Here is a 15051-nt window from a genome sequence, read left to right as displayed (position 1 = left end):
TCTTTGTGATCCGTATTAAAGAATGGAAATGTACCCTATTACCACTGCAGTGTTTTCAACACGTTGTCAATCCACGGGCAACGGTGGTTGCTCGCCGCAAATCGTTTGAGGCTACCTCGGATCGCTGCCCGGTGAAAACGGCTGCACTCAATTGGCGGGAGGTGACGAATCGAATTCAAAGGGCAATTCGTGAACATGGTCGCCGTTCCCTTAGTCTCTTCGCATGATGTGGATCTCAGGTTTCTACATTTTCAGCAGTGTTGTGCATAAAGATTCCCGCTCCCGCGAGAATGGCGCCCGAGTTCATGCAATTTTCCCCTCGTTTCTTTGGAAAAGTCAAATTTTTCGACTTTGGTTTGAAGTAGTTGCGAGGCCCCGTCCCCTTGGAGGGTTGGGACTTCCTAATATTAAAGTAAAGACTTCAGTATTATTTATACGGCGTAACGCTTTAACATGTACTCGAGTTACTCATTCTATTACATCTCGCTTAATTACGTGTCTTCGATCAGCCAGTCTGACTCTCCCTGCAGATGATGTCCGGATAAAACTCTAAATTGCGGCACGCACGTGAATTTTATACTATAATAAGTTTTCTGGGAGCCGACATTTTATCGGCGACACACCTTAACACAATAACTTTGCTTTCTCGTTGGGGAATACAGTCATCGCCCTCTCCAGTTGAAATGGATATGCCTTTGATATCCTGGAAAACAGTGTGGTTTCACGTTAGTCTTCTTATCCTCCCTATGGAAGTCACCTCATTGTGGTATAGGGTCAATGACAATCCGACACCGACCAACAAATGCCTGCATCGGATTGACCTTAGTCTGACTGGTCTTTGAGACACATGTCACCAATCTGATACATTACCACGCAGACTTGTCTCTTGTGGACGAGAACACTGGCACTGGATTCGTCGACAACAGGCTTTCGTTACCCTACCAGCTGAAGCTACTTTCTCGGTTGAACTTCTTCTTTGTCGGACACTATGTCCACTATGTAGTTGGGTGTAACGACAATCCCGGCCTCCGTGTTTTTCGCCAATATATGGTGAGCTCTCATTGGAAGTGGCAGGGGCTTCCAAGTTTTCGTGTTTATTTTGCGAATATTTTGCACCTTGTCTTCAGCTGTCAAGGAATTGCGTAGCTGTATTTTCTTCTCCTTGGTTAGGAACTTTCTTTCAGTGTTTCTTACCAGAGAAACATTTTATTTTCTTTGAGTCCCAGAGTTGTGGAATTTCTATATACCAAGTGACAGGCGGAGGTTGGCGGCGGGGAGGGGGGGGGGGGGGAAGGGGGAAGACACGTGGCCCTAAAAAATCGTCTTGTCAGCTTTCGAGTTGTGAAGAGAAAGGCAGCAGGTTAGCGTCCTCTGCGTTGCAAATTCTTTCACATTTTGTTTTTTAAAAGATTCTGGTTCTTTCTTATTCATTTAACAGAAGCATTACCTCAAAATTCCAAGTTGTTTACTATAAATAACATATTTGTTGCAGTTATTGTTAGAAAAAAGCGGTTAAGGGAACAGCTCAGAGAAGTGGTAAATCCTCGTTCGAGGACCGGTCCTGTAATACATATTTTCACCTTTTGCTATTGCATTACCACAACGCCCTGTGTGGTTGAAAGTCACGAATTTCCACCCATCCCTTCCCTTTCTTTCCCCATGCTCTATTCAATATAAATTATTTTTCCCACTATGTGGCACGGAAGGGTGGAAAAGATATTGGTACGAAGTACACTCTTTTCATACACTGTAAGGTGGCACGCGAAGTGTAAGTGTAGATGAACAGCAAGGATCTCAACATACTTCCCTGGGGAAAACCTGGAGTTACCTGTACACCTGACGACGACTGTCCAACCAAGATACCTGGCTGTGTCCTCGTTACCAATAACTCCTCAATACCCTCACAAATACAATCGTTCCTTCGATAGTAAGTGTATTTTTGAGACTGAGTAAATTGCTTTTCGCAACTCAAGAAATACAGCATCTACCTGACTGTCTTGATCCATGGATTTCAAATGTCACGTGTGAAAAGCTCGGGATTCAACGTGATCGATGTTTACGGAATCATGATTCTGCTCGACATATCTCTTTCCGTTTGAGCTCATAACATGTTCAATGTTTAAAGCGACTGATGTCACTGATAGAAAGTTGCGTTGTGGGTCACTACTGCTACCCTTCTTGTAGACGTGTGTCATGTGTACTTTCTTCCAGACATGGGCACGGTTTTTTGTTCTAAGGATCTGCTGCATATTGTGTTTAAAAGAGATGATAACTCAGGTGCGGATTTGGTGTACAGTCTGGTAGCCACACCGTCATACAATGGAGTGTTGTTTTAAGCATTTTACGCGATTCGGAACCACTGGGTCACGGTTAGTTCTGGGAACAATGCTGTAGCTTGTGAGTTTCACTGAAAATTGGTGAAAAGGCAGGTCCTTTTTACCATCTGCACCAGTTTCTGCATTGTCTCAAGTATGAGCTAGGCTCCCAGCCGACAGGAATCGTTAGTTCACTCGTGCGCAGTAATCTGTAGTTGGGTGCTTCCTGTTTCCTCATTGAATGCCAGGACACTTTCTTTAACATTTAGGATGAGGCACTCTGGCATACGCACTGAATGCATCTAGTGATCTTTCCCATCCCTGTGCCCCATCAACTAATCCCTTTTTTTAATGAAGTAGTGATCTCCTTTTGTCCCAAATCGATTCATTACCTTATCGTTATTGACTCATCTACTAATCTGTATCCTTCTGAAACTCCATATATCAATAGCTTCTACTCTTTCCTCCGAACTGAGACCATTCACGATTCAGTTCTGTACTACGTTACACCCCAAACAAAAATACCCAGGAAAAGACTTCCTACACATATATATTCGACGTTAAGGAATTTAACATTTTCAGAAATGGTTGCTACTGCTAGCCTGCATTTTATACCACCCACCTCGCCCATATTCATTTATTTCGTGGCAAAAATAGTAAAACTCATCAACTGCTTTTGTTGTTGTTGTGGTTTTCAGTCCAAAGACTGAGTTGTTGCATTTCTTCATGCTACTCTATCCTGTGCAAGCCTCATCACCTCCGAGTAACTACTGCAAGCTTCGTCCTTCCGAATCTGCTTAACGTATTCATCTCTTGTTCTCCGTCTACGATTTTTGCCATCCACTCTTCCGTCCAGTACTCAACTGGTGATCCCTTGATGCCTCAGAATGTGTTCTACCTACCGCTCCCTTCTTCTAGTCAGGTTGTGCCACAAATTTCTCTTCTCTCAGTTCTTTTCAGTACCTTCTTATTAGTTACTTGACCTACTCCCCTGATCTCTAGCATTCTTCTGTAGCATCTGCGAGCTAACATCCCAAAGACGTTCGGGCTCACATGCGGTTCCTCTTCGTCGAAATGTCTTGGCTCAAACTCGTCTAGAGGTTGAACCGCCCTAAATTAGACACTTATGATCCTTTGATTAAATTGTCTGGTTGATAGCAAGTTTGCGAAATGCAAAGTTAATGTAACGTATAATAAAAGTAATAATAATATCGGGAACTAAATTAATCACCCATAAATGATGTACGCCGCATAGTTGCGTTAGAATAATGTTTATCCGGAAAGCTAACTAATAGCGAAAGTGGTTGTATTTAGAGTTACTAAGTCCCGCAATACCACAAAACGCGAAATTTTCTAAGTCATTTCACTTCCTAGCTGCCTAAAGACCGACCGTCCGCTTTCGCGTCTCCGCAAGCACTGTAATCTTTGGTGTCTCCAGCCGAACTGTCCTCTTGGGTGTCTATACCAGAACTGTCCCTCTCTGCCCGTCTCCAGCCGCGTGTTCCCGTGTTCCGAACATCGTCACCCAACTGACTAGGGCAGTTCCCTATCCTGAAGCCGTCCATCTGATTGGCTACAGCTTATTCTACATTATTTTATATTTTAAAATATTTAAACAATCACAGCTTGACCACTTTTACATTCTAAATAAAGTAACAGTAATATCCATTACATAATAGACGTTAAATTTCTTTACATAAAACCAATTCAGTTTCCTTCTTAGCTTTGAATGCCACGGCCAGTAGCCTTGCGACAACTTGCTTTCTGATAAATAAACAAAGAACAAAAGTAACTGTTATGCACTAATCTTGGCAACAAATATAATATCACCTAATGATTCAAAAAGGTGTCATGTTGTCATCTTTCAGTGTGTTTTGTGTGGAGGAAATGACGATCTGATACTTAACTGTATATACAGATAATTTATATTTACCATATCCATTAAACAAATAAGGTTGCAGAGTTGATATTTACAACAATTGTCATTTTAATGTTGCGCTTCTATATGAAATGTCGATCATTAAGATCGACCAAAGCGTTCAGATTTTAGCATTCAGGTCATTGTTTCAAAACTCTTTAATTTTACTTTAACTGCAAATCCTAAACTATTATGGATATGATCAATATTCACGTTTTATTGGGACCACCATGAAAATTTGTGGATAATGGTATATTAAAATTATTGTGACTTCATTCCCAACGTTACTACAGAATTAAATAGTGTCCATAAATGTTTCCCTTTATAGCTGACCTTAGGTTCGCCATATTTGACACTGCTACTTCTTCTCGGCGTTCTACTGAGTTTCCCTATGACGTAGTTTCTCGTCTGTCTCACTCGCACACTACAGCGCTTAGGCCTAAATAGACAATAGATGCCTGTGAGTTTCACCATCTCGTGGTGGATCTGCGTCCTATGTGGCACCCGGTCGTGGACGACAGGGTTCATTTCACAATTTCTGTAGGCTGACTCTTCCGGCCGTGTGTTTAAATGAGAGCGCAATGTTCTTTAACTCTCTCACCTTGTAACGCTGGAAATGCATATCCTCCTATTTCCATCTATTGTACTATAAATTTTTTCCTTATTTTGTTACCTGAAGATATTACATTTCTGTGTCTTTATATATTGTAATTGTTTTACGAGCTCGGGCAGAGAGGGAGTCTGGCGGGAGTAGGGTGGTGGAGCAGGTGTGTTGAGTGACGTTCCCGCGAGTTGCCGCGCTTCTGGGGTTTGGCAGCATGTAATTGCGCTCGACTTGCTATGATAGTTTCTGACATGCTGTCGCGGACGGGACGCATTAGCTGGCGCACATCAAGAGCCCGTTTTCGCCTGGTGACCGTGTCGAGAAGAAGGTGCGCCAACATCCAGCTTCTGCAACAGCGACGGCCGACAGTGAGTGACTGTCGCCACTCCTCGATCGGCGACTTCAAACCTTCAATCAACCAACAAGGAAGACTATAAGCACGTTAAGTTTTAGAACTGTATGGCAGACCTCAGCTTTTCAAACTGTTCCATTTGCCTCACAAAAATATAGCAACTTAGCTTGAACCTTTGTTGCTCATTGTCGCAATTGCATTACCAAGAAGCGTCCCTTCCTTTTCTGGAATGAACCCGAGTGTCGTTGAAATTCAAACGCCAGCATTACAGCAATATCATTCGATTTAACTGCTTTAATTTCAAAGTTCAGTTACGGTATTCGTAGCTGGCTGCAATATTTAGATTACACAAGCACATATTAAGAGTACGAGTTGTGTTACCATATTTTAGCTTACCTGTGACTACAGCTCAGCTTGGTACGTACTAAATTTTACTATTGTTAGTTGTTCAGAATCATTTAATTCAAGTTCAAAGTTATATCTCTTATTTCTAAATTGCGTAGATTCAAGTAGCTTTTGAAATGATTGTTGAGGTAACCCAAGACTAACCTTATTTTATTGGATTTCGTAGTGATTCAGAAACAAAGTTTACTGTTAATTTCAGTCACTAAATTAACTTTCAATTTTCTGGTTTTATTAATTCTTTTGCTATATGAAGTCAGAGTGTGGCGAAATTTATTACTTCTGACAAACATTCAGTTTTCACACAACATGTGTCAACCTTCAGTTGCCACGATTTTAGTGCTAAAGGACTGGCGACCGCAATTTTCCTCAAATCTCAAATATCTAATTAACGCCAGTTAATCGTTAACGTAACGACCGCACTTTTACTTTCTTTATTAACTTTACCCTTTTACAAAATTCATTTCCACCGGTTTCATTTGCATTTTTCCTTTCAGTTAGATGTAACCCTTTCCTCCCTCTTTACCGACAGATTAACTTCGGTGACGATTGCTTTTCCCAAATTTCCATTAGGTACACGCGGTTTAATTTTTACTGTCATTAAGGTCGATAAGTGAGGGGGAGGTTACAACCTCCATTTCATAACATGTTGGCGTGCCATATATCTTATGAAGTAGCACGCAAATTTACAAAACACAAATTCATAATACAATAACATAAATATTCTAAGCGCCCGATCAATAGTGTAATCATTTGTAGTGGTGTTGATGCAGCATGCTTTAAATTAAAAAAAAATACATTTAACATAAATTATGAATTGCGGCATATTAATTAAATGCCAAACAAAACCATACATTTATCAACATCGACTCTCTATTGAATTTCCGCAGAAATACGAGCGCCAATGCGCTCACTTTCACAGAACCTTTTCGTCACAACGAAGTCTTCAGCGACGGAGTCGAGTACCCGGCCGAAATTCTGTATGGCTCTGCATTCCATCACCATCGTTTTGCGGGAACACATCTGTTGAAACTCGAATCGGGTGCAGATACAAGAAAAAAAAACGCTTTCCGAAACCACCCAGGATCTGTAATGAACGCCTCCCCCAGTGGAATCGACACAAGCAGATCTAAACTACACAGTAAACAATTGATTTATAGCGTTTACAAGATGTTCGAAAATTCGTCGCTGATTCTGACTCGTTATTCAAGTCCCACTAGAGAAATGCATCTCGTGACAGATACTCAATCGACTTTATCGGCAAATTAATATTTTCTCTTAATTTAAATAACTCAAATCTAACAACAATGTGAGCAAATCTCACCCCCCGTTTAATTCCATGCAGTGAAGCTGCGTGCACAGATCGATACTCCATACAACAATAAATTCAACCCCTAAAATATTCTCAGATAAGTAGATAAACATACATTTGCCTTCCTAGGGCCGTTGTGACCGAGCGGTTCTAGGCACTTCAGTCCGGAACCGCGCTGCTGCTACGGTCGCAGGTACGAATCCTGCCTCCGGCATGGATGTGTGTGATGTCCATATGTTAGTTAGGTTTAAGTAGTTCTAAGCCTAGGGGACTGATGACCTCAGATGTTAAGTCTCATAGTGCTTAGTACCATTTCTACAATTTCTGTCTTCCTAGGTAAGCGTTATTATTTTTCATTTTCCAAATTTCTCCGACCTCCTCTAACGCTTTCTTGGGCGACAAGAGACAGTGCTGTGTCGGGTTGCACGACTCACATGTCTCTACCAGTTGACTCATATCTTTTGCGTGCAGCTGATCCTCTTCTTAGGATCACCATCTATGTCGCTCTCACCGTTTAATTCTTCTCCGAAGACTGTGTCACGTTAAAGGGAATAATATTAAACAACTCTCTATTCTTCAAATAAATCATGTACTCGTAGAATCTTTTTAGTTCGACAACAATGTATTTTCAGCTCTCATCCCCAAAGTAACAATTATTCTGTACAAGCCCCAGCAAGCCAACTGGTTCCAAGATAAATGTCAGAATCGACAAAACACCCATACAACTACATACGTGCTGCCTCATGCAGAGCCAAGATATGAAGTAAGAGTCTCTATGCAATACATGTTTCACCTGTGTCTGAAACAATCCTCAATACACCACAAACCACGGAACATTATACCAACACTCTTTGACTTTTTTATATAAATTGCAAGGCGCTGCTGGTAACCACTCGTCGGAGCCGCTCGTCTGACGCAGCTCCTGGCTTCTCGTGATAGCAGTCTTGCTGCACACACAGATATGTGTGACGCAGTAAAAAGGCTCTGTCGCCCTCCTCATTAAAATATCGGGTGTTTGAGACGGTGGAGAGCCAAGTGTGTCTACAACTTACCCCGAAATTCTCAAAGCACTACACTCCATACACCCAAACTGGCGTGACCATATCTTATAATTTAGAAATTCCAACTAACATAAAACCACTCAAAAACGTAAGCCTAACACATACAGGGTGTTACAAAAAGGTACGGCCAAACTTTTAGGAAACATTCCTCACACACAAAGAAAGAAAATATGTTACGTGGACTTGTGTCCGGAAACGCTTACTTTCCATGTTAGAGCTCATTTTATTACTTCTCTTCAAATCACACTAATCATGGAATGGAAACACACAGCAACAGACGGTACCAGCGTGACGTCAAACACTTCGATACAGGAAATGTTCAAAATGTCCTCCGTTAGCGTGGATACATGCATCCACCCTCCATCGCATGGAATCCCTGATGCGCTGATGCAGCCCTGGAGAATGGTGTATTGTATCACAGCCGTCCACAATACGAGCACGAAGGGTCTCTACATTTGGTACCGGGGTTGCGTAGACAAGAGCTTTCAAATGCCCTCATAAATGAAAGTCAAGAGGGTTGAGGTCAGGAGAGCGTGGAGGCCATGGAATTGGGCCGCCTCTACCAATCCATAGGTCACCGAATCTGTTGTTGAGAAGCGTACGAAAACTTCTACTGAAATGTGCAGCAGCTACATCGTGTATGAACCACATGCTGTGTCGTACTTGTAACGGCACATGTTCTAGCAGCACAGGTAGAGTATCCCGTATGAAATCATGATAACGTGCTCCATTGAGCGTAGGTGGAAGAACATGGGGCCCAATCAAGACATCACCAACAATGTCTGCCCAAACGTTCACAGAAAATCTGTGTTGATGACGTGATTGCACAATTGCGTGCGGATTCTCGTTAGCCCACACATGTTGATTGTGAAAATTTACAATTTGATCATCAGAGTCGAGGAAGTACAGTACATACTGGCGAAACTAAAATGAGCTCTAACATGGAAATTAAGCGTTTTCGGACACATGGCCACATGACATCTTTTCTTTATTTGTGTGTGAGGAATGTTTACTGAAAGTTTGGCCGTACCTTTTTGTAACACCCTGTATATATATATATATATATATACAGTCAGACAAAGTAATCCAGACGAATTACACCAGGAGAGACAAAATACCACCTGTAGATATGAATTTAGATTGTTGTGATGTAATAGAGACAAAAATTAATTCTTGAACAATAGAACTTGAATTATCTTTGAAGCACGTCACATCCAATTTAGATGATTTAAGAGTAGTGGGTAAAAGACTAGAAGACATTGATAAATTCATAGATAAAGAACAAATGGAACTGGAACAGGACAAGAAGGTCAAAACCAATTCTGTTGTTACTTATATCAGTATAAGTGTAATCATTTTTGTCATTGTATTTATATGCTGTACCAAATATAATTGTTGCAAATACTTGTACAAAAAATTCTTTGATGGCCCAGGAGATGGGAACTGCTGTCGATATATTTGTGTAAAGACGACAGTAGTACAGGCACCTGAACTTAATCGAATAGCACAAGATCAGTAAACAGAGACGAGGAAATGGTCATACATGAAAGACATCCGAGACACACGGATGACAGTGTAATTAGAACCAATAGACGTTAAAATGTTTTTGTAACTATATTTTACAGGTATTAATGGCACTTTGGATAAGTGCACATGAATCTAATTTTGGAGGGAGGTGTTGTGACCATAGAAAATTTTAATTTTTATTCTTGCTTTTGAGACCATAATGAGAGTCCAGGCTCCATAGGCAAACAGCCAGCCGACATTAAGAAATAGTCCACCAGGACGTAGGGGCAAGATAAGCGGCGGAGGCTGCCAAGTATGGCTTGTTCATCAAATAACTTAGTGTTTGACTTCCTGCCGGAGGAAGCAGCATGAATCAAACTTGTGTAATGGAAGACGCAAACACCAGGGCGATAATATAGCAAGAGAGAGTGTCAGTCACGTGCGGAAAAGACTCGTGTGGAACCAAATTTGCCCGCATCTCGTGTTCGTGCGGTAGCGTTCTCGCTTCCCACGCCCGGGTTCCCGGGTTCGATTCCCGGCGGGGTCAGGGATTTTCTCTGCCTCGTGATGGCTGGGTGTTGTGTGCTGTCCTTAGGTTAGTTAGGTCTAAGTAGTTCTAAGTTCTAGGGGACTGATGACCATAGATGTTAAGACCCATAGTGCACAAGCCATTTGAACCATTTTTTGAACCAAATTAAGTTGTGTGGAGCTAGAAACGAAAGTGTCGTGTGGAACCGAAGGCATTCTTGCGCAAGCCGACCAATTAGAAACGAGAGTGTCGTGTGGAACCATAGGCATTCTTGTGCAATCCGATCACTTAGAAATGAAAGGGTCGTGTGAAACAAATTAACTCGTGTGCACCCAAGTACATGAGAAACGAAATAAAAGGCCAGGCAGCGGAGTAGCTAGAGGCAGAGATTCAGATGCAGATTCAGAGCCAGTGCCGGAAGTTTGGAGATTCTGCAGCGAGATGCCAGTGGGGTCGAGCAGGCCCATAGCAGCCGATACAGCTGATAAAGACTTCAACTACGAGAAGACGGTGATAGACTCTGATAGACACTCAGGAACTGCAGGTCAAGTAGGATTTTTAGAGTTTCATTGGAATAGTGTTGAACGGAGGCTGTCAGTCTTTGTCTCAATTATTTAGAGAGATTTCAGTGCTAACCAAATAAAAGTGATTGCTTTGTACTTGTTTCTTATATGTAGCGGCAATTAGCTTTGAAGTAACAAGTCCGAATAAATAGGGTGAATTTTACTAAGGGGTTTATGGTCCAACACCTCACATAAGTATATGTGAGAATACACTTGGTAGAAACTAACCAATCCCTTCTGCCTATTGCAATTCTTTAACCTATTTTCAGGAAGTTTATTTGCTTCAAACCAAGGAGATTCTCTCCCTCTCATCTCCGATATAAAGGTTGACAGAAATTTATAACTAACGCATTGCCGTGAACGTCCCGATTGCGCTACACAGTTCGCACTTACTTCATTCTGGTATAGTGGGGCTGTGCCAGGATGCGACACAGGGAAACAGGATATCTAAGTATGACTGGATAGCTAGCAGGTAATGAGATGAGACACTATCATGTTAAAAGAAACTTGGAAATGTCTAACAGCAGCAGCTAAGGGACTGATGTTAGTGTAGCCTAAATGCAGAAGGGTCCAACAACACGAAACCTCATATTCCGCATCAAATTACCTTCGATTCGCCAACTGTTTATTGTCCTCTCCGTTCACAAATGGTTCAAATGGCTCTGAGCACTATGGGACTTAACATCTCAGGTCAGCAGTCCCCTAGAACTTAGAACTACTTAAACCTAACTAACCTAAGGACATCACACACATCCATGCCTGAGGCAGGATTCGAACCTGCGACCGTAGCAGTCGCGTGGTTCCGGACTGGAGCGCCTAGAACCGCACGGCCACCTCGGCCGGCAAACATCGTGTGGGGATAGACCTTGGGCAACAAACAGTGGAACTCGTTGGAAGAATGTTTCACATGGGGGAAACGGTTTCAAATCGACGAATGTTGCCAGGTGCACTTAATATGAAGGTGACGCCAGCTAAACTGTGAGCGGATTCATCAAAGGTCAATCAGCAGGGATGTCGTCGTAACTGACGTTCACAGTCCTTGTGAACATCTCGCATGGATGATAATTTAGGAAAATGAGCTAGATTTCCTGTTTCCAGCTGACTCACCCAAAGTGTCAATTTCATTTTAAAAGCTCGTATTCGACCTATGTAATGAGTAATTAGCAGATCTTTACCTTGTAGTGAAATGTTCAAAGTATTCAGATGGCTAGTTAAATCTGCTGTAAATGATGAGCCAGACAGTAGGGGATTTTACTTTATTATACGAGCACCCAAACGGTAACATCATTTTTCCATTGCGGCCAAGCCACGGCCGGCAGTGTTAGCTGCCTGTAAATTCTTTCATCCCACGGTCTAGTAACAGGAAGTCAGCACCCAGGAAGGGCACCTTGATCACGCGCTTCTCTCATGTGCTTACGAGGTAACGCCGCCCCAGGCGTCGCTTAGGCCGGTATTACACTATCAAATTTCTTTGTCAAAGATTTGATCAAAGATGTGATCCAATATTCCGTCCAATATATTTGACAAAGATCTTTGACGTAGCGCTAGAAGGGGTATTACACTGTCATCAAAGTTTTCGTCAAAGTTCAAGATGGCTGACAAAAACATATTGTTATTAACCGCAGCAGCTGCTGCTTGTGCCACAATTGCTGTGTGTGCACATGAGATGCAGAAGCGGGGGGAAAAAAGGAAACGTACCTGGGTGAAGCCGTGGGTTTCACGACGAGACGAAAAAAGCATTCAGCAAAACTTGTTACGTGAGTTAATAGTGGAAGACGTCAAGTCATACATCGATTTCTTGCGAATGGATGAGAAGTGATTCCTCATATCTCAAAACACAATACTCACCTACGAACTGCTATATCTGCAGAAGACAGGCTCACTGTAACACTACGATTCCTTGCTACAGGAGAAAGTTACTCTAGCTTACAGTACAGCACTCGAATTCCACAATGCACATTAAGTAAAATAATACCTGAAACGTGTGAAGCAATTTATAAAGCACTAAAGGACCATTGTCTGAAGGTAAATAACTGTTCGATACACTTTATGTTCATGAAGATGAATTGTTATTATTTTATTTATTTAATTTTATTTGCATGGCAAATGAGATGTGTGATACCACAAAATTAATTGAAATGTATGAAGCGGATGAGACACTTTACAATGTGAGGCACCCTGATTATAAAAATAGATTAAGAAGATTGGAGAGACACCAAATTTATAGACACATATATATTTATGGAATGGAATCTTCATCCTGTATTCCAGCCTGCTGCAAGGCAACCTGGATATATCCAGAGGTGGACGGTTGTGCACGGGCTGTCGCATGCAGCAAATCCCACCTGTCCATTAATGTCCGCTGCAGACTGTGCATAGTGGCAGTGGTGTATTCCCTGCCGCCCACTCTTTCCATTTCACGCAGTTCTGCTGCGATGTGGGCGCCAAGGGTACTATAGCGGTCATCATGGACAGGCATGGTTCTGGCAGCATCAGCCATAGCCTGAAGTATCCTGCTGGCCTCCTGCATGACGTTAGTTGCCACGTCTGGCGCGACTTTCCTCCTTTTAGTGGGAGGCCACTCTCGACGCAGGGGCTGTGGCTGTGCCTCGCTACATGCGACAGGCTCTTGCATCTCATGCTATAAAATAAAAGATAAAAGCCATTAGTTACGTACTTCCTTGCACATACATAAATCTTATTTATTTACAGGTACCCACAAGCAGAGGAGAGTGGGAGCAAATTGCAGAGGATTTCGAGAAGAAGTGGAACTGTTATAACACAATAGGAGCAATGGACGGAAAGCACATTCGTATTAAATGTCCACAAGCTAGTGGATCGCACTTTTTCAATTATAAATCCTTCAACAGTATCATTTTATTTGCCATGGTAGATGCTTCCTACAAATTTTTGTATGTAGATGTAGGAACTAATGGGCGTGTTGGTGATGCTGTAGTGTTTTCAAAAAGAAAACTACGTGAGTGTCTCATTGACCGATCTATGCTCAACATTCCTGAAGGCAGGAAGCTTGGGAACACAAACATTACAACTCCAATGGTAGTACTGGCAGATGACGCTTTTCCTCTGAGTTATAACATTATGGAGCCATACCCCTTAAAAGGAATCACAAAAGAAGAAAAGGTTTTCAATTACAGACTGTCACGAGGGAGAAGATTAGTGGAGAGCAGCTTTGGCATTCTTGCAAGTCGTTTCAGGACTTTTCTTACTACCATTAATCTGCCTCCTGAAAAAGTTACCACAATAACACTGGCTGCCTGCACATTGCACAACTTGTCAACTGAGAGGAGAAAACACTTGTACACACGGCAGGAAACTGTGTCTGCCGTAGTAGGAGACTGCACTTGTCTTGAGACACAAACCACTGAGGACCTACAGCAAATGGAACCAATAGCTTGCCAAGCTGCTTCTGGACGTACAGTACACGGGAGAGCAGTTAGGGAATACTTTAAGACATTTTACAATGGCGCTGGGAAGGTGCCCTGGCAAGATAATCACATTTAGTAACGTAAAATGTAAACAAATGTACATACCGCTAACATTTCCTCAAACGTCGGTGTGGCACGTTCACTTCCAGTTTCACTTTCCGTGCTCTCCAAATTGCACATACTCTCGTCGGCCTCTGTTGACTGGTCTAGAAATTTCAGCATTTGAAACCAGTACACTTGTGGTGTATACGCCGCCTGCGCACTGGCTCCACTTTTGCTTTTATTCATCTGCAATATTAATAATGAAAATAATTTAACTACTTGTAGGTTACGTAAACATTATTGTATGCTTCAAGTCGCTGCAGTGAACAAATTAATGCTAATCATTTGTATGACATGTAAACTTTACTTGCATAAATAAATATAAATGAATATGTCAATACGTATTTTTGCTTTCTCGTACGAGTAGCTAGTACGGAGGCCATTTATCTTCCTTTTTATGTCCTCGGCCGTACATCCTGGCCGTATGTCTCGGCTGATTATCTCTGCAATATTTTTATAACTCTCCAATCTTCTTAACCTATTTTTATATTCAGGGTGCCTCACATTGTAAAGCGCCTCATCCGCTTCGTACATTTCAATTAATTTTGTGGTAGACGCCACACACCAATTGTATTTAGCAGCCATGTTTACAAACACAAAAGATGACAGAACGCTCCAGCGATGCTGGCGCTCGGCGTGGTAACATATCGCATTGCAGTGAACAGAAGACAAGCGATTTCTTTGATCAAATATACGGCCTCGGCCTAGATTTGATCAAATATTGGACGACATTTGTCAAAGATCCCTATTACACTATCAAATATCTTTGACAAAGATATTGGACAAAGATCTTGGACAAAGAAATTTGATAGTGTAATACCGGCCTTAGCAGGCAACGCTCTGGAAAGTTCCATGCCGCCCGCACGGCAGGCGTCGCTCAGCAGGCAACGCTCTGGAAAGTTCCATGCCGCCCGCACGGTTTGCTCGGTCCTGACCAATCA

At 42.1% G+C, this 15051-nt stretch overlaps 1 protein-coding gene across 1 annotated transcript in view; it reads right to left on the bottom strand.

Annotated features, from left to right (window-relative positions):
• The window catches only part of LOC124721286, a 46471-nt gene extending 31652 nt beyond the window's left edge, over positions 1 to 14819 (bottom strand). The window contains exons 1-3 of the mRNA XM_047246195.1: positions 14456 to 14819; positions 14114 to 14296; positions 12908 to 13203 (exon numbers count right to left, since the gene is read on the bottom strand). Of these exons, the coding sequence (XP_047102151.1) occupies positions 12908 to 13203; positions 14114 to 14296; positions 14456 to 14695 (719 nt within the window). The 5' untranslated portion in view covers positions 14696 to 14819. The remainder of the gene's footprint in view (positions 1 to 12907; positions 13204 to 14113; positions 14297 to 14455) is intronic.
• Positions 14820 to 15051: the final 232 nt, after the last annotated feature.

This window comes from Schistocerca piceifrons, chromosome X (genome assembly GCF_021461385.2).
Source record: "Schistocerca piceifrons isolate TAMUIC-IGC-003096 chromosome X, iqSchPice1.1, whole genome shotgun sequence".
Lineage (NCBI taxonomy): Eukaryota > Metazoa > Arthropoda > Insecta > Orthoptera > Acrididae > Schistocerca > Schistocerca piceifrons.
Note: the sequence above shows the minus strand (reverse complement) of the source record. Positions and strands in the feature narration are given on the sequence as shown.